This window comes from Ascaphus truei, chromosome 21 (genome assembly GCF_040206685.1).
Source record: "Ascaphus truei isolate aAscTru1 chromosome 21, aAscTru1.hap1, whole genome shotgun sequence".
NCBI lineage: Eukaryota > Metazoa > Chordata > Amphibia > Anura > Ascaphidae > Ascaphus > Ascaphus truei.
The window spans coordinates 24,219,019-24,243,780 of NC_134503.1; the positions used below are offsets into that span (position 1 = coordinate 24,219,019).

The following is a 24,762-nucleotide window of genomic DNA, read 5'->3' on the forward strand; positions in this document are numbered from 1 at the left end:
TTTTTTATCGCCCAACACTCTTCATACCATCATTCTTTTGGCCCAATGATTGTGTTGAACATAGAGGAGACTCCCAGCTGAAATACCAAGCTCTGGCATTTGCATGAGGAAATACTCTGTGGTAATCCGGATGGCTCTCAGGCCTTTGAGAAGATGTCGTTTCCAGTTGAGCTCAGATAACGGAAGGGCTTTTTCTGCTCTGCAGTTGGTGAGGAAGCAGGTATAATTATCAGACTGAAATAGTTGTGATTTGATCAAAGTGTTTACTGTGTATTTCGGTGCATAGAACTTCCTACAGCCCCTGCTCTTCAATTCCTTGTCTCCAAGAGGCTCCTACACTACTTTGCTGATAAAGAGGTGGCCGGTACTTGAGATTAGTGGCAGTTTGAGCCATAGCCAAAGGTTGTTCCTTTATGGCAGGGGGCAGTCGTCGACTGAGCCACTGATTGAGGCACCAGTGCTGAAGCAGGGATATCCTTAGCACCTGGCCAGTTGGTGGCCCTTGAGGACTGGAGTTGGCCACTCCTGCTTTATGGGGTATGCAGACATGCCTACTCTTCTGTGTGACCCCCACAGGAGAGACTACAGCTGGTACTCTGAGTAAGGACCACCACCGCCACCATGGCCCACGCAGTGATTGGCCCAGGAAAGGGCCATTCTGCTCCAAATATTCTGACATCTTTCAGGAGGCATCTGAGAAAAGGAGCCAAAAAAAACCACATCTACATTTCTGAATGGAGGGAAAAGGCATGTAGCGGTATGAATCATATGTATGTGTTTTCTTAAACCCAGCTTGAGGAATTGGTGCATTAAATCAGCTTCTAGTTACTGTAAAGTGATATTCCTGGACCGCATTCGTCCCTCTCCTGTGAGTGTCTTCCAGAAGTGCAGGAGGTTTATCTATTTGTTATTCCAGCCTCTCTGCTGGAGTATCTGTATCTGCGTGCTGCAACAACAGAGAAATACATATCGGATCCCTGCCATATCGGTGACACCTTATTTGCATCGTTCAGATACTCCAATATTAAGCCGGGGGGGGGGGGGGGGTCGGCTTTAACAACCTCAGCAAAATTTCACCTGTGGCTCACCTGAAAAACAGACTTGGGGGTCTGCAAACTCCTGTGCAAGAAAGGCAAAGAATGTACCAAACTGTCACAGACGAAAAAGTTGCAGAAGTGGTTTCTTTCCGTGAGTGTTTTCTTATACACACAATTTCAGTGGATGTGAGCCTTGCGAATGGTATGAGGAAGTAAACAGAAACCCCAGACTATACAACACATTTTTGCTGGCAACATTTGGTGAACTCTGGCACATTGTGCAGCGTTTCCCCTACCAGGGAAAGGTCCCACGTTTTCTGCATCCACATGGGACGGTCTTGATGGTCCACTAAAACGGGTCACAACCGAGCACAAATGTTCACTCTGCCAGGGGCAACAGGTCTACCGGAACTTTATACTATATATCATATATATATATATATTTAGTAGAACACCCTCCTACTGTCTCTGTCCGTTCTTCCTACTTACCACTTAGATTGTAAGCTCTTCGGGGCAGGGACTCCCTTTTCCTAATGTTACTTTTGTGTCTCAAGCACTTCTTCCCATTGTGTATTATTGTGTTATTATGCCGCGTGTACTGCTGCTGTGACACGCTGTGTATATAGAGGGAGCTATATACATGAAGATATACATACAGGCAAATATATCGACAGATCAACAGAATGAGGAGTTTTAATATTGAGAGGTCATACAGCTGATATATACAACCGTGTATTTAGCTGAATGTTATTCTTTATCTATTCTGACTCCGTTTTGTGAACCATGCGTCGTGTATTCAACCCCACAAACGCTGGGAGAGCCAGTAGCCGGCCGGTATGTCTGTGTGTACAGTAAGTTTAACATCCAGGATTGCTTCAATCTGCGCTGGCATTTTTACTGTCCGTACTTCATTTTTCTCTCTGTCAAACAGGTTTATGTGCAAGAGAAACACAGCGGCTTTTAACAGCAACACTTAAAACAAGAACTCATAAAGAGAACTCATTGTTCTTCTGTGAGGACGACGTTTTTGCCGGTTGACATACCTTGTTAACACTGGTTTTGTGCATGGATGCGCTTCAGTTGACATGGTGTTTGTTGAGGAGTTGCGTTCCATAGTTAACTTAATTGGCAGGTTTCTTGAAGATGTGTAATACAGGGCTACCCATCCTTCTTTGCTAATTACACAGGGGGAGCACTTGAGAAAAGAGAGTAGTTTGTGAGATAAGATCAGATACGTAGAGGAGACTTTGAAAGGCTGGACATCACCCGCCCGGTGACCCTCCAGCCTGTGCGCGTAACTCACCGCAACTTTTCTACGGCAAGCGACCTTTACTGGCGGACGGCACTGGGATATGTCCTCTGAATTGTTTCCATAGCCATGATCACTGCAACGTTGGACTTTCTGGGGCTTCCTTTCGTAGGTATGTGCGAGCCCCTAACAACTGTAGTGCATTGTACGGTGATAGTCGGTTGTATTTGCCAGTAAGATAGCTGGAGAAAGGCTGATAATCCTTTTGCTGCCAGCAATGTATTTGTATAACAAATCTGTGATAGATTGAAATGGTGGGAACCATTGTGATGGGTGAGCGCTTGTACTTGCGGCTTTAGGGTTTAGCACAGGGATGGGGCAACTCCAGTCCTCAAAGGCCACCAACAGATCAGGTTTTCAGGATATCCCTGCTTCAGCACAAGTGACTCAGTCAGTGGCTCAGTCTTCAACTGCACCCCCCATGCTGAAGCAGGGATATCCTGAAACCTGGCCAGTTGGTGGTCCTTAATTACTGGAGTTGCCCACCGCCTGGCTTAGCCCCATCACACCGGACACGTGCAGAAGTGAATCAATTGTGGGTTCTACGGTGGCATTGTGACTCACTGACTTTCTGCAATTTGGGAAACTGTTTGGGTCTCTGTCAAGGAAACTGGAACGTGCAACAAGGAAGAAACTTGCAAATAATGTTGCAAATTATGCAAATGACAAAGCCAGCTCATCCTTATCTGACACCCGCCATTACTTCAGAGCACCAAACCCACAGGTATCTTCAGCTACAGTACCATATTGCAAAGCAGTATTTCAACAAGGACAAAATAATGACAGTGTAAAGGGAAGGGATAATAATGGTAGCCCTTGTGAGTATGCGTACTGTTTATTTACGTGTGTGTACGTGTGAGCGTGTGTGTATTGCACCAATACTGTTGAAACCAGCACTGGAAGCGGAAGATAATTTGAGGCAGGTTCCCCTGGGGACTGAAACTTTTGGCTATGCTATTATTAAACCTTCTTAAATAAAACGATGTTCTGCTTCCAGTGCTGGTTTCACCCGTCCCTGATTGTAGCGATGTTATTAGGAATACTTTCCTTTACTGGGCACGGACTGGTCCCAAGGAGATGCCACCAGCAGCATGTATAGATCTCAGGAAGCAGGGGGCCCCCCTGAGCTGAAATGAACGCGGTTCTGCTCCGGAGAGACGCCCTGCTTCCCACCTATAAGAGATCAGAAATCCCGGGTGCTACCGAATCTTTAATAACCTGGAGGTGAGTATTAATGAGATCTTTCCCTTCATCTCCCTGGCTGCATGTTCTAAGCATAGAAGAAGCTTGCTGGGGCTGTTTCTATTCTGTTATACTCCTCCCAGCTTTCTTCTGCAGGTGGTATATTCTAGAGCGGGAGGACACCACACTTATTGCGTGACTTTAATTCTTGCCCTCGTGGTGCATTACTGAAAAGCAAAATAGAACTTCTAAAGACAAATGATGTGGAAAGCAAGTATGGCTTCTTCTCTGGCCAGTTATTTCCAGCTGCTGGGGAAGTGGCAGGGAGAGGATTTGGGGATGGGAACTTTGCATGTGGGCCACAGAAACGGTCATGGAAAATGGCAATTTGGAAAAGGTGTAGGAACGAGGGCCTGAAATGCTCGGGTCGTCCATCGCCGCGTTTACGACCCCCCCGTGCGCAGCCACATCACATCTGTTTTAGCAAGGCTAATAAAAGCAGGAACTGTAAAAGTGATTTGTAAAATATCTCGTGTCCGCCTGGACCCGGTGGGGAGAGGGTAAGCGGAGAAGGGGAAATCGGTGAATCATGCCACCAAATTTAGCCTTTCAGTGAAGCAGGTTTCCACGCGTAAAACTTACTGGGAATTGAGGGAAGAAGTGATTTGCCATGAACCGAGAGCACTCAGTCGCCGGCCTCCTCCATGCCTGCTTCTGTTTCCCAAAGGAACAGGCCACAATACTTCAGTTGCACATTCTTGTGCGGTCAATGTGAGGAAGTACTTCTTCACGGATAGGGGGGTAGATCCATGGCACAGCCTCCCAGCAGAGGGGGTAGGGGTAATACTTGAAACATGCTTGGGACATGAGGCTAAATCCTAAATACGAAATAAAGCCCCAATGATCTAATAGGGCCTGCGGTATTACAGCAGATAGGAGGACGGGGCCACGCGTGGTTCATATCTGTGTCACACTGTGTGTTTCTATTAACCCTTTATGTTTTGCACACACATCTACCCCTTCCCACTGCAGATATATCAGCACGTGTAGCTTTTGTTATAATATACCATCATGTCCACCTTAAACAAGTGGGGTTTGTGGATTACCTGTATTTTATTTAACATCCTGCAAAGGCTCAGACTCCATATGTTCTGAGGCAAAGACATGTAATCAGAAGACGTGTCTCACCGGTTACTGAGCGGCCACTGGCGCCCCCCTGGCGCCCCCCTGGCCGTTCTGCATAGTTCCTTCATTGATGCTGCCTCTGCAGTTTAGGGCAGGGGTACTCCACTCCAGTCCTCAAGCCCCCCCCACCCCCCCCAACAGGTCAGGTATTCAGGATATCCCTGCTTCAGCATAGGTGGCTCAATCAGAGGCTCAGTCAAAAACTGAGCCTCCGATAAGAGTCACCTGTGCTGAAGCTGGGATATCATAAAAACCTGACCTGTTGGGGGGGGGGGGGGGCTTGAGGACTGGAGTTGAGCCCCTCTAGCGTAAACGTTTGAGTTCATTGCTACGCCCGTCACAATGCTTCATGCTCCTTTGCTTTGTTTTGCAATTGGCGTCGCCGCTCCCCCCTCATGTCACCGCTCCCCTGTCGCGTCGCCGCTCCCCTCTCACGTCACCGCTCCCCCTCTCATGTCGCCGCTCCCCTCTCACGTCACCGCTCCCCTCTCACGTCACCGCTCCCCTCTCACGTCACCGCTCCCCTCTCACGTCACCGCTCCCCTCTCACGTCACCGCTCCCCTCTCACGTCACCGCTCCCCTCTCGCGTCACCGCTCCCCCCTCGCGTCGCCGCTCCCCTCACGTCACCGCTCCCCTCTCACGTCACCGCTCCCCTCTCACGTCACCGCTCCCCTCTCACGTCGCCGCTCCCCTCTCGCGTCGCCGCTCCCCTCACGTCACCGCTCCCCTCTCGTGTCACCACTCCCCTCTCGTGTCACCTCTCCCCTCTCGCGTCGCCGCTCCCCTCTCGCGTCGCCGCTCCCCTCTCGCGTCACCGCTCCCCTCTCGCGTCACCGCTCCCCTCCCCCCTCGCGTCACCGCTCCCCTCTCGCGTCGCCGCTCCCCTCTCTCGTCGCCGCTCCCCTCTCGCGTCGCCGCTCCCCTCTCGCGTCGCCGCTCCCCTCTCGCGTCGCCGCTCCCCTCTCGCGTCGCCGCTCCCCTCTCGCGTCGCCGCTCCCCTCTCGCGTCGCCGCTCCCCTCTCGCGTCGCCGCTCCCCCTCTCGCGTCGCCGCTCCCCCCTCGCGTCGCCGCTCCCCCCTCGCGTCGCCGCTCCCCTCTCGCGTCGCCGCTCCCCTCTCGCGTCACCGCTCCTCTCTCGCGTCGCCACTCCCCTCTCGCGTCGCCACGCCCCTCTCGCGTCGCCGCTCCCCTCTCGCGTCGCCGCTCCCCTCTCGCGTCGCCGCTCCCCTCTCACGTCGCCGCTCCCCCCCTCGCGTCCCCGCTCCCCCCTCGCGTCGCCGCTCCCCCCTCGCGTCGCCGCTCCCCTCTCGCGTCGCCGCTCCCCTCTCGCGTCGCCGCTCCCCTCTCGCGTCGCCGCTCCCCCCTCGCGTCACCGCTCCCCTCTCGCGTCGCCGCTCCCCTCTCGCGTCGCCGCTCCCCTCTCGCGTCGCCGCTCCCCTCTCGCGTCGCCGCTCCCCTCTCGCGTCGCCGCTCCCCTCTCGCGTCGCCGCTCCCCTCTCGCGTCGCCGCTCCCCTCTCGCGTCGCCGCTCCCCTCTCGCGACGCCGCTCCCCTCTCGCGTCGCCGCTCCCCTCTCGCGTCGTCGCTCCCCTCTCGCGTCGCCGCTCCCCTCTCGCGTCGCCGCTCCCCTCTCGCGTCGCCGCTCCCCCTCTCACGTCACCGCTCCCCCCTCGCGTCGCCGCTCCCCCTCTCACGTCACCGCTCCCCCCTCGCGTCGCCGCTCCCCTCTCGCGTCGCCGCTCCCCTCTCGCGTCGCCGCGCCCCTCTCGCGGTGACGCGCCCCTCTCGCGTCGCCGCTCCCCCTCTCCCGTCACCGCTCCCCTCTCGCGTCGCCGCTCCCCCCTCGCGTCGCCGCTCCCCTCTCACGTCACCGCTCCCCCCTCACGTCGCCGCTCCCCCCCTCGCGTCCCCGCTCCCCCCTCGCGTCACCGCTCCCCTCTCGCGTCGCCGCTCCCCTCTCGCGTCGCCGCTCCCCTCTCGCGTCGTCGCTCCCCTCTCGCGTCGCCGCTCCCCTCTCGCGACGCCGCTCCCCTCTCGCGTCGCCGCTCCCCTCTCGCGTCGTCGCTCCCCTCTCGCGTCGCCGCTCCCCTCTCGCGTCACCGCTCCCCTCTCGCGTCGCCGCTCCCCCTCTCACGTCACCGCTCCCCCCTCGCGTCGCCGCTCCCCCTCTCACGTCACCGCTCCCCCCTCGCGTCGCCGCTCCCCTCTCGCGTCGCCGCTCCCCTCTCGCGTCGCCGCTCCCCTCTCGCGACGCCGCTCCCCTCTCGCGTCGCCGCTCCCCTCTCACGTCACCGCTCCCCCCTCGCGTCGCCGCTCCCCCCTCGCGTCGCCGCTCCCCCCTCGCGTCGCCGCTCCCCCCTCGCGTCGCTGCTCCCCTCTCACGTCGACTCCATCATGAAGATTTTCTGCAGCTGTTTTGTAATCGCGCGTTCCACACACCATGCGTCCGCCGCTCACTTGAATCTGTATCCCCCCTCCCCCCCGAATGCTAACGATCGCGTCCTTATCTTCCAGCTGTGTTGAAGTGCACGCGTTACCTGGAATGTTACCATGGAAGGACAGCACCACCTACAAGACCAGAACAGCTCCCTATGCAAAGTCCAAGCACAGGAGTATCCGCACGACACCCAAGTAAGCGCATATAGCTCGCGTGCCCCCTGTGTGTAGTTAGAGACGTCCCCTAACAGCCGGAATAACCCGTTGTCGGCCTTCGCAATGTGCGGTAGATCCATCTGGGCGCCAATGGGTTAAACAAAGCTACCTTCGAGCAAATATTCAGCTGCAGCCTTCCTAGTCGAGTAGTCACTGTGGGGACACTATGACGTGAGTAATTGTATTTACAGGATATAAGGAAATCCCAGCTTCAGCAAAGGTGGCTCCCTGCTTCAGCACAGGCTTCTCAAGCCACTGGTTGAGCCACCTTGGCTGAAGCTGGGATATCCTTAAATCCTGGCATGTTGGGGGGGGGGGCTTCAGGACTGGAGTTGAGCCCCCCTGTTCTAGGCAGCGATCCACATGTAGGCTTCCTGCACAGCAGCCTTGCACACCGCGTATCACAGCTTTTGGGACATCGCTGTTCTATATGGTGGGGATACAGCCGGGTTAGATCTGCAATACGCTGTATACATTTAAAGTAATGAAGCCTCACTCCCACTCAGCCAATCATACCGCTGATATTTTACGGCTTCCTAGTTTGAGCAGATAACGACGTCGCAATATATGGTCCCAAAATCCCACCGCTGATTCCTGGATACTATGCAAGCTGCTCTGTGTAATAAATAAATAAAGACATACAATACAATGTAACCCGAGCGGTCACAGTGTTATAACATGGTCCGGCAGAGAAATGACCACTTGCCCCAGTATAACGTCAATTACTGCTGAGTATCTGATACTTGGGAGCGTGTGGTATGGCGGAGGGCCGTGTCGGGGTGAAGGTTTTTGTATAGTTTGTAGGAAAATGAGAAGATTGGTAAAAAGGGAACCGGGTCCTAATATATCTGTGATCACTGTGCTCTGAGCTCACACAATCCCATGCATAGATAGCTTGAAGAAGCAACATTCTATAGTTGCGAAGCGCGTAAGTGAAAGAATCAGAGGAGTTTTGTTCCTGTTGAGGACCCGTAGCCAAACCAGAGCTCCGACCAGTGACGTCACCGCAGCTGCAGTGCGGAAGTCCGGTCATCTGGCAGCACGGAGCTTTGCAACTACCTGCATCCCACAGAGAAAAGCATATTGATTTTTTTACATTGTGCGTTTTATCAGCTTTTTCCTTTGAATAAATAGTTTAAGAGTATGCCCATTGTGGGTTGCCTTGCACTTCTATCTTGTAGATTGTGTGTATATACTACCTTTTTCCCACTTATCGATGCATGTACTGTTCTGCAATCGTCATATACGTGCATAATTGATGTAAATAACGCATGTGTAACAGGCTCTATAGGCTCCCCGCTTGCGCACAGCTTCAGTACAGGTAGGGAGCCGGTATTGCTGCTCAGGACGTGCTGACAGGCGCATGCACGAGTCGCCGTTTGCCTATTGGGCGATATGTCCTTACTCGCGAGTGTACTTAAAGTGAGTGTCCTTAAACCGGGGTATGCCTGTATATATATAACCGGTACACCTCACTGGGCTCCATTTTAAACTCCCGGGCACTTAATATTTCATACGCTTTGATCCCCTGGACGGAGCATTGGGATTTCATTTCATTACTTAAAGTAAAAATAAGATGCAAATAATGGGCGACCAGCGCAGGCCGCGGCTTTAATCCGAGGCCAGGTCAGATATCTGTGTTATCAGGATAAACACCATGTGTGTGGGGAACCGCGTAGGAAGCACCTAACATTATTACCAGGGAAGGTGCAGCCAGTGCTGGCCCCTCCAGGGGAAACAAAATGGAGGTGTAACTCTCCATGCCATGCGGGCCAGTAGGAATCCGTGACGTCTTCCCATTAGATCAGTGGTGGCCAACTGCAGTCCTCAAGGGCCACCGACAGGTCAGGTTTTCAGGATATCCCTGCTTCAGCACAGGAGGCGCGACTGAGCCACTGATTGAGCCACCTGTGCTGAAGCAGGGACATCCTGAAAACCTGACCTCTTTATGGTGTGTGTGTGTGTGTGTATGGATCCGCTGTACAATGAAGTCCTTTGTGTCCTGGAGACGTACGCGGGTGCCTTTGGGTTCTCAGGGCTCTACGCCGGTGTCATTATCTTATGATTGCTAATAGGACAGGCCCTGATGTGATAGATATTTGCCGTGCCCTGAACAGCGCACGTTAGAGTGTGTAATCACGCCGCTCAGTGTAATCACGCCGCTCGGTGTAATCACGCCGCTCGGTGTAATCACGCCGCTCGGTGTAATCACGCCGCTCGGTGTAATCACGCCGCTCGGTGTAATCACGCCGCTCGGTGTAATCACGCCGCTCGGTGTAATCACGCCGCTCGGTGTAATCACTCCGCTCGGTGTAATCACGCCGCTCGGTGTAATCACTCCGCTCAGTGTAATCACGCCGCTCAGTGTAATCACGCCGCTCCGTGTAATCACGCCGCTCCGTGTAATCACGCCGCTCCGTGTAATCACGCCGCTCGGTGTAATCACGCCGCTCGGTGTAATCACGCCGCTCGGTGTAATCACGCCGCTTGGTGTAATCACGCCGCTCGGTGTAATCACGCCGCTCGGTGTAATCACGCCGCTCGGTGTAATCACGCCGCTCAGTGTAATTACATGATAATAGTGAACAGCTGCTGCAAAGTATTACTGTGAAGCTTTGTTTTATTGGTGAAGTCTGGTGCACGGACATGGATGATACACGGACAATGTATGATACACGGACAATGTATGATACACGGACAATGTATGATACACGGACAATGTATGTTCAGGGGCTCAAAATGAAGAATTCTTGCTAGAAATGTCAGTCCTGCTTTGCACAGATGTAATAAAGGTAATAATTTCATCGCAGGACTGGGGTTATTCCCCCCGCGGAGTAACGCAGGACTGGGGTTATTCCCCCCGCGGAATAACGCAGGACTGGGGTTATTCCCCCCGCGGAGTAACGCAGGACTGGGTTTATTCCCCCCGCGGAGTAATACAAGACTGGGGTTATTCTCCCCCGCGGAGTAACGCAGGACTGGGGTTATTCCCCCCGCGGAGTAACGCAGGACTGGGGTTATTCCCCCCGCGGAGTAACGCAGGACTGGGGTTATTCTCCCCCGCGGAGTAACGCAGGACTGGGGTTATTCCCCCCGCGGAGTAACGCAGGACTGGGGTTATTCCCCCCGCGGAGTAACGCAGGACTGGGGTTATTCCCCCCGCGGAGTAACGCAGGACTTGGGGTTATTCTCCCCCGCGGAGTAACGCAGGACTTGGGTTATTCCCCGTCGCGGAGTAACGCAGGACTTGGGTTATTCCCCCCGCGGAGTAACGCAGTGCTGGGGTTATTCTCCCCCGCGGAGTAACGCAGGACTGGGGTTATTCCCCCTGCGGAGTAACGCAGGACTGGGGTTATTCCCCCCGCGAAGTAATACAAGACTGGGGTTATTCTCTCCCACGGAGTAACGCAGGACTGGGGTTATTCCCCGTCGCGGAGTAACGCAGGACTGGGGTTATTCCCCGTCGCGGAGTAACGCAGGACTGGAGTTATTCCCCGTCGCGGAGTAACGCAGGACTGGGGTTATTTCCCGTCGCGGAGTAACGCAGGGATGGGGTTATTCCCCCTGCGGTGTAACGAAGACTGGGGTTATTGCCCCCGCAGAGTAACGCGGGACTGGGGTTATTGCCCCCGCAGAGTAACGCGGGACTGGGGTTATTGCCCCCGAAGAGTAATGTGGGACTGGGGTTATTCCCCATGGCGGAGTAACGCAGGACTGGGGTTATTCCCCCCGCGGAGTAACGCAGGACTGGGGTTATTGCCCCCTCCCGTTTGCGGAGTAACACAGGACTGGGGTTATTCCGCCCCGCAGAGTAACGCAGGACTGGGGTTATTCCCCCTGTGGAGTAACGCAGGACTGGGGTTATTCCCCTCGCGGAGTAACGCAGGACTGGGGTTATTTTCCCCACGGAGTAACGCAGAACTGGGGTTATTCCCCCTGCGGAGTAACGCAGGACTGGGGTTATTCCCCCTGCGGAGTAACGCAGGACTGGGGTTATTCCCCCCGCGGAGTAACGCAGGACTGGGGTTATTCCCCGTCGCGGAGTAACGCAGGACTGGGGTAATTCCCCGTCGCGGAGTAACACAGGACTGGGGTTATTCCCCCTGCGGAGTAATACAAGACTGGGGTTATTCTCCCCCGCGGAGTAACGCAGGACTGGGGTTATTCCCCCTGCGGAGTAATGCAGGACTGGGGTTATTCCCCGTCGCGGAGTAACGCAGGACTGGGGTTATTTTCCCCGCGGAGTAACGCAGGACTGGGGTTATTCCCCCTGCGGAGTAATGCAGGACTGGGGTTATTCCCCGTCGCGGAGTAACGCAGGACTGGGGTTATTTTCCCCGCGGAGTAACGCAGGAATGGGGTTATTCCCCCCGCGGAGTATCACAGGACTGGGCTTAGTTTATTCCCCGTCGCGGAGTAACGCAGGACTGGGGTTATTTTCCCCGCGGAGTAACGCAGGACATGAGTTTCCCCCCTCCCCCCTTGTAATGCAGGACTGGGGGTTATTAATGTGTGTTCCCCCTGCGGTATAACGCAGGACTGGGGTTATTAATGTGTGTTCCCCCTGCGGTATAACGCAGGACTGGGGTTATTAATGTATGTTCCCCCCGCGGTATAACGCAGGACTGGGGTTATTAATGTGTGTTCCCCCCGCGGTATAACGCAGGACTGGGGTTATTAATGTGTGTTCCCCCCGCGGTATAACACAGGACTGGGGTTATTAATGTGTGTTCCCCCCGCGGTATAACACAGGACTGGGGTTATTAATGTGTGTTCCCCCTGCGGTATAACGCAGGACTGGGGGTTATTAATGTGTGTTCCCCCTGCGGTATAACACAGGACTGGGGTTATTAATGTGTGTTCCCCCTGCGGTATAACGCAGGACTGGGGGTTATTAATGTGTGTTCCCCCTGCGGTATAACGCAGGACTGGGGTTATTAATGTGTGTTCCCCCCGCGGTATAATGCAGGACTGGGGTTATTAATGTGTGTTCCCCCTGCGGTATAACGCAGGACTGGGGTTATTAATGTGTGTTCCCCCTGCGGTATAACGCAGGACTGGGGGTTATTAATGTGTGTTCCCCCCGCGGTATAACGCAGGACTGGGGGTTATTAATGTGTGTTCCCCCTGCGGTATAACGCAGGACTGGGGGTTATTAATGTGTGTTCCCCCTGCGGTATAACGCAGGACTGGGGTTATTAATGTGTGTTCCCCCTGCGGTATAACGCAGGACTGGGGTTATTAATGTGTGTTCCCCCTGCGGTATAACGCAGGACTGGGGTTATTAATGTGTGTTCCCCCCGCGGTATAACGCAGGACTGGGGTTATTAATGTGTGTTCCCCCCGCGGTATAACGCAGGACTGGGGTTATTAATGTGTGTTCCCCCTGCGGTATAACGCAGGACTGGGGTTATTAATGTGTGTTCCCCCCGCGGTATAATGCAGGACTGGGGTTATTAATGTGTGTTCCCCCTGCGGTATAACGCAGGACTGGGGGTTATTAATGTGTGTTCCCCCTGCGGTATAACGCAGGACTGGGGTTATTAATGTGTGTTCCCCCTGCGGTATAACGCAGGACTGGGGGTTATTAATGTGTGTTCCCCCCGCGGTATAACGCAGGACTGGGGGTTATTAATGTGTGTTCCCCCCGCGGTATAACGCAGGACTGGGGTTATTAATGTGTGTTCCCCCTGCGGTATAACGCAGGACTGGGGTTATTAATGTGTGTTCCCCCTGCGGTATAACGCAGGACTGGGGTTATTAATGTGTGTTCCCCCTGCGGTATAACGCAGGACTGGGGTTATTAATGTGTGTTCCCCCCGCGGTATAACGCAGGACTGGGGTTATTAATGTGTGTTCCCCCCGCGGTATAACGCAGGACTGGGGTTATTAATGTGTGTTCCCCCCGCGGTATAACGCAGGACTGGGGTTATTTCCCAGGTAAGGTATTAAAGCAGTGCAGCCCTGCTGAGCGATGCTGCATTTCCATCACTCTCACTTACAATCAGCTTCGTACAGTTAGAACACATGTGGTTTCTCAGTGGGTTCTCCGGTTCTGTGCCTTGCGGTACTGATACTGACGGGACGGCGCTGCGTGGGTTCTCCTGTTCTGTGCCTTGCGGTACTGATACTGACGGGACGGCGCTGCGTGGGTTCTCCTGTTCTGTGCCTTGCGGTACTGATACTGACGGGTCTGCGTGGGTTCTCCTGTTCTGTGCCTTGCGGTACTGATACTGACGGGACGGCTCTGCGTGGGTTCTCCTGTTCTGTGCCTTGCGGTACTGATACTGACGGGACGGCTCTGCGTGGGTTGTCCGTTTCTGTGCCTTGCGGTACTGATACTGACGGGACGGCTCTGCGTGGGTTCTCCGGTTCTGTGCCTTGCGGTACTGATACTGACGGGACGGCTCTGCGTGGGTTCTCCGGTTCTGTGCCTTGCGGTACTGATACTGACGGGACGGCTCTGCGTGAGTTCTCCTGTTCTGTGCCTTGCGGTACTGATACTGACGGGACGGCTCTGCGTGGGTTCTCCGGTTCTGTGCCTTGCGGTACTGATACTGACGGGACGGCTCTGCGTGAGTTCTCCTGTTCTGTGCCTTGCGGTACTGATACTGACGGGACGGCTCTGCGTGGGTTCTCCTGTTCTGTGCCTTGCGGTACTGATACTGACGGGACGGCTCTGCGTGGGTTCTCCGGTTCTGTGCCTTGCGGTACTGATACTGACGGGACGGCTCTGCGTGGGTTCTCCGGTTCTGTGCCTTGCGGTACTGATACTGACGGGACGGCTCTGCGTGGGTTCTCCTGTTCTGTGCCTTGCGGTACTGATACTGACGGGACGGCTCTGCGTGGGTTCTCCGGTTCTGTGCCTTGCGGTACTGATACTGACGGGACGGCTCTGCGTGGGTTCTCCGGTTCTGTGCCTTGCGGTACTGATACTGACGGGACAGCTCTGCGTGGGTTCTCCGGTTCTGTGCCTTGCGGTACTGATACTGACGGGACGGCTCTGCGTGGGTTCTCCGGTTCTGTGCCTTGCGGTACTGATACTGACGGGACGGTTCTGCGTGGGTTTGAGTGAATGTTATTAGAAGGTCTCCCCGGATGGAGCTGGATTTCCTGCTGTACATAACATTTCCCGTATATTTTAACGGCTATGAGTCACAATATGTGTTTAACGAAAGATATTTTGATGAATTTCCACTCGTAACGCCCGGATGGCGATCTCCCATATACACGCAGGGCAGATGTTATTTAAAGGTGGAATGTGTTTGCATGAAATGTCACTCCAGTAAAGATTCTGGGACCGTTGTCTTAAAGCTAACGAAGCATTGCAAATAACAGCAACAAAATACCTACACGCCATGTGCGGATCCTTACAATTTAGGTCAAAAGTTGCCTTTGTCAGAGAAATGTTTTAATGAGAATTCAGCACACGGATTGTGTGACTGCGTTGCAGCAGTGTAACGGTTATACGCCGACATGGGGAAACAGATAATGGTTTGAGAACATACTTTCTGCTTTATAGTTTTGTTTGTTCAGGTGTCTCTGCACCAACGTGCAGGGCGGAGAGATGCATCTTTTTATTTTAGAAGAAGATTTTTCATTGCGGCGGTCGGTGTCTTTTAAAGCAAGGGTTCTCACTTCCAATCCTCAGATCCCCCCAACAGGTCAGGTTTCTAGGGTATTCCTGCTTCAGCACAGGTGGCTCAATTAGTCCCTGCTTCAGCACAGGTGGCTCAATCAGTCCCTGCTTCAGCACAGGTGGCTCAATCTGTCCCAGCTTCAGCACAGGTGGCTCAATCTGTCCCAGCTTCAGCACAGGTGGCTCAATCTGTCCCTGCTTCAGCACAGGTGGTTCAATCAGTCCCTACTTCAGCACAGGTGGCCCAGTCTTCAAATGAGCCACTGATTGAGCCAACTGTGCTGAAGCTGGGATATCCTTAAAACCTGACCTGTTAGGGGGGGTACTGCTGTTTTAAGGGAAGAATTTCCAGTTGCCCAGAACTGCAGTGTCGTAATGCTTCTTTGGCTGCACTCCTTCCCTGAAATAGTGGGGTGGGTGTTTGGGGTGCAGAAGGGTTAGGGAGTGTAGTGGGAGGTCAGTGTCTTGCTGCTGTAATTAAGGAAGGATCCCCTGCAGTTTAATTGCTGAACTGTACAGTACTTCTGTTGGTCTGTGTATTGCACTAGATTTATTTCCATGCTGTGTCCTGCCCATGCGGTCCCCAGTAGGATAATGCCGTCCCATCTTGAGCCCGAGCCCCCAGGGAACCATTGTACCGTACCCCCCATGGAGACTGGGACTGCAGCAGAAGGAATAGGCGTGACGTTGCAGCACCACCACTGGTCAGAAGGGAGCATTACACAACCTCTCATGCAGTTGTGCGGGTGGGGGAGATAGCTAAATAAAACGTATAAATAGGAGGCTTTCTTCTCGCTGTTTAGTTACGCTCTCTTTAAAGATTAGAAGTCATTTGCTCTGCGCATACTCGAACTCTGCCACGTCCGGGAAACCGTTCTCTGCAGGTGGAAGATAAAACACCCATTCTTCGTGGATTCAAAGAGGACACTTAGTTACCGGCTATTTGGTCTGGGTTCAGAGTCCGGTCTGAAGGGCTTACAATCTAAGGCAGGGGTGGGCAACTCCAGTCCTCAAGGACCACCAACAGGTCCGGTTTTAAGGATATCCCAGCCAAAGACTGAGACACTGATAGAGCCACTTGTGTTGAAGCATTGACTAATCAAGCCACCTGTGCTGAAGCAGGGATATCCTTAAAACCGGACCTGTTGGTAGCCCTTGAGGACTGGAGTTGCCCACTACCGATATACGGGACAACCAGGTTATCACAGCGACACAGTGCAAGCCTACTTTCTGTGGCATGTGTCCCATAGTGGCACTGCTTGGTATCACTTCCATATTGGGGGGGGGGGCACCTCTCGCATACAACCCCCCCTGTTACAAGATGACAGTGCCTGCCTTATATAAAGAGTGCCTGCCTTGTATAAAGAGTGCCTGCCTTGTATAAAGAGTGCCTGCCTTGTATAAAGAGTGCCTGCCTTGTATAAAGAGTGCCTGCCTTGTATAAAGAGTGCCTGCCTTGTATAAAGAGCGCCTGCCTTGTATAAAGAGTGCCTGCCTTGTATAAAGAGAAGGTGTAGGTGTTGGATTTGATTAAACTGCATTCGTTATTGATCACTGAGAGTTCTGGTTCTGTGTGCTGGACAGAACATCTCCCAAGGAAGATTCCCAAGAAAAGTTTACAGGAAAGACAAAGGTTGCTGTTGATAATGTATCTTTATGACAATATATATATATATATATATCACACACACTCTCTCTATCTGTCCTCATATTTGTTGTCTATAATATACTTGATACATTCTTATTTTCTGTGTTATTCCAAGAACAGATCTCTTTGCGGTTTCCCGTCAGTCCGTCCCGATGCGTGGGCGGCGTTGCTTCTTACGATGGCCGAAATTATATGTGCAAAATGTATTGTTTTAATCAACTGGAAAGATGCTCGTTATATCCTGACAAGCCCTGAGCACACGGTGCCCTGTCCCACATCCCCTCTCCCACAAGCCTGTATGAAAGCTGCATTACTTTAATTAGGTCTGATGGGTTGTGATAGCGAATGCTAATCTAGGTCATTGCATATGTAAATGTGCAGCTGCAGTCTTGGAAGATGCCAAAACATATCAGCGGAGGTGTCCAGTCATCACCAGGCATCAGCTCGAGCATAACTGCACAGCGCTGCCCCATCCGCAGGTCACCCAGCTCGCTAATCCCACGAGTAATGAGCAAGGCCACATGGCCTCCTGTCTGCTAATTGGCTGGACCCGGTTTACAGACACAAGATTAACCCCGTCGGTGCTGGAGAGGACCGGCAAGGCGCTGCTCGGAAGGGGTTAATATGCCCCGTGCGTTTGGAGACGAGCCTTTTTTTTTTTATTAGACACTAGTCCTTGAAGTGGGACATCTGGGTTTGTTTGTATGTGCTCTAGGTCTCAAGAAAGCCACCAAAGAATGTGCCACACGAGTGTGGGGGGCCTGGGTTATGAGTACATACCAATCGCCACGAGCTGCCACAGCAACGGAGCGCTTTACACGAACGGCAGAATATGTCTCAGTGCTTATCCTTACTTTATTTGTTAGCGAAACAGCGAAACAAAGGCAGTGTCTCAGGCTGGTTATCAAACTCAGAGCTTCCAGTGTGTGTGTGTGTCCCCACTGCTGGATGAAGCCTCCCCAATGATATCCCAGGCACTGCGGTTGCTATCGCTCCCGCACATTCTCATCCCATCCTCCCATCTTACTTTTGTCTTTTAATCTCTCTTGCAATCCAGACGGGTTCCATCTTTGTCCAACGATGGTCATTTCGTCTGGCGATATATGTCCGGCCCGCCGCCATTTTAATTTCTTCCGCGTGTGATGATGTCACAGGCTTTTGGTTGCTTTTGAACCTGTTCATTCTTTTTACGGTCTCGTCTGGTAACAACCAGCATGCATCACTCCATACGTCTTTGCATTGTCTGAAGCTATTAATTATATATGCACAAACCTACATACATGTATATGTTTATATACACACACATACATATGTGTGTGTGTGTCAGCTAGGAATCTCTGATGTTATAATGACCTATATAATGATAATACTGTATAATGATATTATACTATATAATGCTCATTTAACGCTGCAGCATGTCAGTATTTTAGAATACCAGACTCCCCCTTGTGATCAAAAGATCCATTTGCTTTATCAGCACCAGGAATATCACCAAAAACTCAGCCATTCCTTTCTCCTACATATTATATACTGGCCTGGAGGGTATGTATAGGGAACAGAGAGCCGCCCATCAAAGCCGTTTACTTAGGAGCACTGGTATGGGCTGTACTAAAACGTGAGTACTGAGCAGTAGAGACACGGGCAGCGAGTACTGTGAAGTAAGAGACATGGGCAGCGAGTACTGTGCAGTAAGAGACACGGGCAGCGAGTACTGTGCAGTAAGAGACACGGGCAGCGATTACTGTGCAGTAAGAGACACGGGCAGCGAGTACTGTGCAGTAAGAGACACGGGCAGCGAGTACTGTGCAGTAAGAGACACGGGCAGCGAGTACTGTGCAGTAAGAGACACGGGCAGCGAGTACTGTGCAGTAAGAGACACGGGCAGCGCGTACTGTGCAGTAAGAGACACGGGCAGCGAGTACTGTGAAGTAAGAGACACGGGCAGCGAGTACTGTGCAGTAAGAGACACGGGCAGCGAGTACTGTGCAGTAAGGGACACGGGCAGCAAGTACTGTGCAGTAAGAGACACGGGCAGAGATTACTGTGCAGTAAGAGACACGGGCAGCGAGTACTGTGCAGTAAGAGACACGGGCAGCGAGTACTGTGCAGTAAGAGACACGGGCAGCGCGTACTGTGCAGTAAGAGACACGGGCAGCGAGTACTGTGCAGTAAGAGACACGGGCAGCGAGTACTGTGCAGTAAGAGACACGGGCAGCGAGTACTGTGCAGTAAGAGACACGGGCAGCGAGTACTGTGCAGTAAGAGACACGGGCAGCGAGTACTGTGCAGTAAGAGACACGGGCAGCGAGTACTGTGCAGTAAGAGACACGGGCAGCGAGTACTGTGCAGTAAGAGTCATGGGCAGCGAGTACTGTGCAGTAAGAGACACGGGCAGCGAGTACTGTGCAGTAAGAGACACGGGCAGCGCGTACTGTGCAGTAAGAGACACGGGCAGCGAGTACTGTGCAGTAAGAGAGACGGGCAGCGAGTACTGTGCAGTAAGAGACACGGGCAGCGATTACTGTGCAGTAAGAGACACCGGCAGCGAGTTCTGTGCAGTAAGAGACACGGGCAGCGATTACTGTGCAGTAAGAGACACGGGCAGCGTGTACTGTGCAGTAAGAGACACGGGCAGCGAGTACTGTGCAGTAAGAGACACGGGCAGCGAGTACTGTGCAGTAAGAGACACGGGCAGCGAGTACTGTGCAGTAAGAGACACGGGCAGCGAGTACTGTGCAGTAAGAGACACGGGCAGCGAGTACTGTGCAGTAAGAGACACGGGCAGCGAGTACTGTGCAGTAAGAGACACGGGCAGTGAGTTCTGTGCAGTAAGAGAGACGGGCAGCGAGTACTGTGCAGTAAGAGACACGGGCAGCGATTACTGTGCACTAAGAGACACCGGCAGCGAGTTCTGTGCAGTAAGAGACACGGGCAGCGATTACTGTGCAGTAAGAGACACGGGCAGCGTGTACTGTGCAGTAAGAGACACCGGCAGCGAGTACTGTGCAGTAAGAGACACGGGCAGCGAGTACTGTGCAGTAAGAGACACGGGCAGCGAGTACTGTGCAGTAAGAGACACGGGCAGCGAGTACTGTGCAGTAAGAGACACGGGCAGCGAGTACTGTGCAGTAAGAGACACGGGCAGCGTGTACTGTGCAGTAAGAGACACGGGCAGCGAGTACTGTGCAGTAAGAGACACGGGCAGCGAGTACTGTGCAGTAAGAGACACGGGCAGCGAGTACTGTGCAGTAAGAGACACGGGCAGCGAGTACTGTGCAGTAAGAGACACGGGCAGCGAGTACTGTGCAGTAAGAGACACGGTCAGCGAGTACTGTGCAGTAAGAGACACAGGCAGCGAGTACTGTGCAGTAAGAGACACGGGCAGCGCGTACTGTGCAGTAAGAGATAAGGGCAGCGAGTACTGTGCAGTAGGAGATAAGGGCAGCGAGTACTGTGCAGTAAGAGACACGGGCAGCGAGTACTGTGCAGTAAGAGACACGGGCAGCGAGTACTGTGCAGTAAGAGACACGGGCAGCGAGTACTGTGCAGTAAGAGACACGGGCAGCGAGTACTGTGCAGTAAGAGACACGGGCAGCGAGTACTGTGCAGTAAGAGACACGGGCAGCGAGTACTGTGCAGTAAGAGACACGGGCAGCGAGTACTGTGCAGTAAGAGACACGGGCAGCGAGTACTGTGCAGTAAGAGACACGGGCAGCGAGTACTGTGCAGTAAGAGAAGTAACAATTAGACGCCATTGAAACTAGCTGACTCCTATTAATTACTAGCTGTTCGCTCAACTCCTCAACCTTAAATGCAGTCATACATATCTATAGAGAATAATCCCTACTCTCTGAGATCTCCTTGTTTGTCTTGCAGTGTCCTGACTGAATACTTCCTCCTCTGGCGGCCTCACGCCTTTTGTTACGTGTGTAGCATATGTAGGGAAGCGATGCTGAAGTCTCGTTGTGTTAATGTAGGTATTAGAAGATGCTGACGGGGGAAGAGGGCACTAGCAGAGGGTATTGCTGTTTACCCTCCGCAGTGAATGGGTTATTCCCCCCTCCCCCCGTGTGTGTGCATGACTTGGTCACTCGTGCTGGAATGGCTGGAAGAGGACGAGAGCCTGGCGTTTAATCATCCACCACATGCCTGTTTTCATTAGTGGACAGTGACAGATCCGTGTGACATTGTGACATTGTATTCTTGGCTGGAACTGCTAATTACCCATATGTATAATTGTGAGTGTGTGTCACTTCCCGAAACCCAGCTAGGTCAGGCAGGGAAAGATGGACGCTTTAATGACAAAGATCAGGATATATATTCTGTGCGCAGGATCCCGGAATTATACATCGCCTGCAAATCGGTTTATCTTTCATTGGCACAAACACGGGGCACTAATTTCCATTTAACTTCTCTACGAAGTGTCATTAATCTCTCCATTCAGGAAACATTGGCTTCAAAATAGATATGCGGGGGACACTTTGCTTAAGGGGAAAACTCATTTATGGAAGAAACCTTTTCAGACGGACGATTCACATTAAAAGAGAATTATACCAAAGTGGATTTTGTCCGCAGTGGAAGCGTTTGTCTCTAGTGATGGGTACATTAAGATTCTTCTTACTACAGTATGCTAGCCATGTGGGTTTTCAGGACCTGTCAAACAGACCCCATGGACTTCCGGAGGTAAGACCAGGACAAGATCAGACCTACGGTACAGTACTTGGGTTGCAGAGAGCCTTTACCACTGACTCACACCGAGTCTTACAGGATGAAGGGTTATTGTGATAATTGGTTTGAGCTTGGAGCTTCTTGATGTCTGTGTGATGTTTTACCAATACGAGGAGAAGCATCGGTAACCGGGCAGATTTTCAGAATACTTGTTGGAGTGATGAGAAAATTGCCAGTGCTATTACCAACCTCATGGTTCTCGTGGAAAGGTGAAGAGCCGCGTTAAAAGCTGGTTGGATGGGCCGGGAGGATGTTGGGATGTGGATGGGCCGGGAGGATGTTGGGATGTGGATGGGCCTGGAGGATGTTGGGATGTGGATGGGCCGGGAGGATGTTGGGATGTGGATGGGCCGGGAGAATGTGGATAGGCCGGAAGGATGTTGGGATATGGATGGGCCGGGAGGATGTGGATAGGCCGGAAGGATGTTGGGATATGGATGGGCCAGGAGGATGTTGAGATGTGGAGGGGTCGGGAGGATGTTGGGATGTGGAGAGGCCGGGAGGATGTTGGGATGTGGAGGGGCCGGGAGGATGTTGGGATGTGGATGGGTGGGGAGGATGTTGGGATGTGGATGGGTCGGGAGGATGTTGGGATGTGGATGGGCTGGGAGGATGTTGGGATGTGGATGGGTCGGGAGGATGTTGGGATGTGGATGGGCTGGGAGGATGTTGGGATGTGGATGGGCTGGGAGGATGTTGGGATGGGAAGGGGCCGGGAGGATGTGGAGAGGTCGGGAGGATGTTGGGACGTGGAGGGGCCGGGAGGATGTTGGGACGTGGAGGGGTCGGGAGGATGTTGGGACGAGGAGGGGCCGGGAGGATGTTGGGATGTGGAGGGGTCGGGAGGATGTTGGCATGGGGAGGGCCGGGAGGATGTTGGGATGTGGAAGGGTCGGGAGGATGTTGGGATGTGGAAGGGTCGGGAGGATGTTGGGATGTGGAGGGGTCGGGAGGATGTTGGGATGTGGAGGGGTCGGGAGGATGTTGGGATGTGGAAGGGTCGGGAGGATGTTGGGATGTGGAGAGGCCGGGAGGATGTTGGGATGTGGAGGGGCTGGGAGGATGTTAGGATGTGGATGGGTCGGGAGGATGTTGGGATGGGGAGGGGTCGGGAAGATGTTGGGATGTGGAGGGGCCGGGAGGATGTTGGGATGTGGAAGGGCCGGGAGGATGTTGGGATGAGGAGGGGCCGGGAGGATGTTGGGATGTGAATGGGCCGGGAGGATGTGGATAGGCCGGAAGGATGTTGGGATATGGATGGGCCGGGAGGATGTGGATAGGCCGGAAGGATGTTGGGATATGGATGGGCCGGGAGGATGTTGAGATGTGGAGGGGCCGGGAGGATGTTGGGATGTGGAGAGGCCGGGAGGATGTTGGGATGTGGATGGGCTGGGAGGATGTTGGGATGTGGAGGGGCCGGGAGGATGTTGGGATGGGAAGGGGCCGGGAGGATGTTGGGATGTGGATGGGTCGGGAGGATGTTTTACCAATACGAGGAGAAGCATCGGTAACCGGGCAGATTTTCAGAATTTTTCAGGATGTTGGGATGGGGAGGGGCCGGGAGGATGTTGGGATGTGGAGGGGTCGGGAGGATGTTGGGATGTGGAGGGGTCGGGAGGATGTTGGGATGTGGAGGGGTCGGGAGGATGTTGGGATGTGGAGGGGTCGGGAGGATGTTGGGCTGTGGATGGGCCGGGAGGATGTTGGGATGTGGAGGGGTCGGGAGGATGTTGGGATGTGGAGGGGCCGGGAGGATGTTAGGATGGGAAGGGGCCGGGAGGATGTTAGGATGGGAAGGGGCCGGGAGGATGTTGGGATGTGGAGGGGTCGGGAGGATGTTGGGATGTGGAGGGGCCGGGAGGATGTTGGGATGTGGAGGGGTCGGGAGGATGTTGGGATGTGGAGGGGTCGGAAGGATGTTGGGATGTGGAGGGGTCGGGAGGATGTTGGGATGTGGATGGGCCGGGAGGATGTTGGGATGTGGATCGGCCGGGAGGATGTTGGGATGTGGAGGGGTCGGAAGGATGTTGGGATGTGGAGGGGTCGGGAGGATGTTGGGATGTGGAAGGGTCGGGAGGATGTTGGGATGTGGAGGGGCATTGTGGATGTTGGGATGTGGATGGGTCGGGAGGATGTTGGGATATGGAAGGGTCGGGAGGATGTTGGGATGTGGATGGGCTGGGAGGATGTTGGGATGTGGAAGGATCGGGAGGATGTTGGGATGTGGATGGGCTGGGAGGATGTTGGGATGTGGAAGGATCGGGAGGATGTTGGGATGTGGAGGGGCCGGGAGGATGTTGGGATGTGGAGGGGTCGGGAGGATGTTGGGATGTGGAGGGGTCGGAAGGATGTTGGGATGTGGAGGGGTCGGGAGGATGTTGGGATGTGGATGGGCCGGGAGGATGTTGGGATGTGGATCGGCCGGGAGGTTGTTGGGATGTGGAGGGGTCGGAAGGATGTTGGGATGTGGAGGGGTCGGGAGGATGTTGGGATGTGGAAGGGTCGGGAGGATGTTGGGATGTGGAGGGGCATTGTGGATGTTGGGATGTGGATGGGTCGGGAGGATGTTGGGATATGGAAGGGTCGGGAGGATGTTGGGATGTGGATGGGCTGGGAGGATGTTGGGATGTGGAAGGATCGGGAGGATGTTGGGATGTGGAGGGGTCGGGAGGATGTTGGGATGTGGAGGGGTCGGAAGGATGTTGGGATGTGGAGGGGTCGGGAGGATGTTGGGATGTGGAAGGGCATTGTGGATGTTGGGATGTGGATGGGTCGGGAGGATGTTGGGATGTGGAGGGGCCGGGAGGATGTTGGGATGGGGAGGGGCCGGGAGGATGTTGGGATGTGGAGGGGCCGGGAGGATGTTGGGATGTGGAAGGGTCGGGAGGATGTTGGGACGAGGAGGGGCCGGGAGGATGTTGGGATGTGGAAGGATCGGGAGGATGTTGGCATGTGGAGGGGCCGGGAGGATGTTGGGATGTGGAGGGGCCGGGAGGATGTTGGGATGTGGAAGGGTCGGGAGGATGTTGGGATGTGGAGGGGCCGGGAGGATGTTGTGATGTGGAGGGGCCGGGAGGATGTTGGGATGGGGAGGGGCCTGGAGGATGTTGGGATGTGGAGGGGCCGGGAGGATGTTGGGATGTGGAAGGGTCGGGAGGATGTTGGGGTGTGGAGGGGCCGGGAGGATGTTGGGATGTGGAAGGGTCGGGAGGATGTTGGGATGTGGAGGGGCCGGGAGGATGTTGGGATGTGGATGGGTCGGGAGGATGTTGGGATGTGGATGGGTCGGGAGGATGTTGGGATGTGGAAGGGTCGGGAGGATGTTGGGATGTGGAGGGGCCTGGAGGATGTTGGGATGGGGAGGGGCCGGGAGGATGTTGG

General features: G+C 53.9%; 1 protein-coding gene across 3 annotated transcripts in view; it reads left to right on the forward strand.

Annotated features, from left to right (window-relative positions):
• Positions 1-24,762, forward strand: part of NEK6 (NIMA related kinase 6) — a 161,457-nt gene that overhangs the window by 72,742 nt on the left and 63,953 nt on the right. For all 3 annotated transcript variants that reach the window (XM_075579376.1, XM_075579378.1, XM_075579377.1), the window contains one exon: positions 7,229-7,345. In XM_075579376.1, coding sequence (XP_075435491.1) covers positions 7,265-7,345 — 81 coding nt within the window. In that variant the 5' untranslated portion in view covers positions 7,229-7,264. The remainder of the gene's footprint in view (positions 1-7,228; positions 7,346-24,762) is intronic.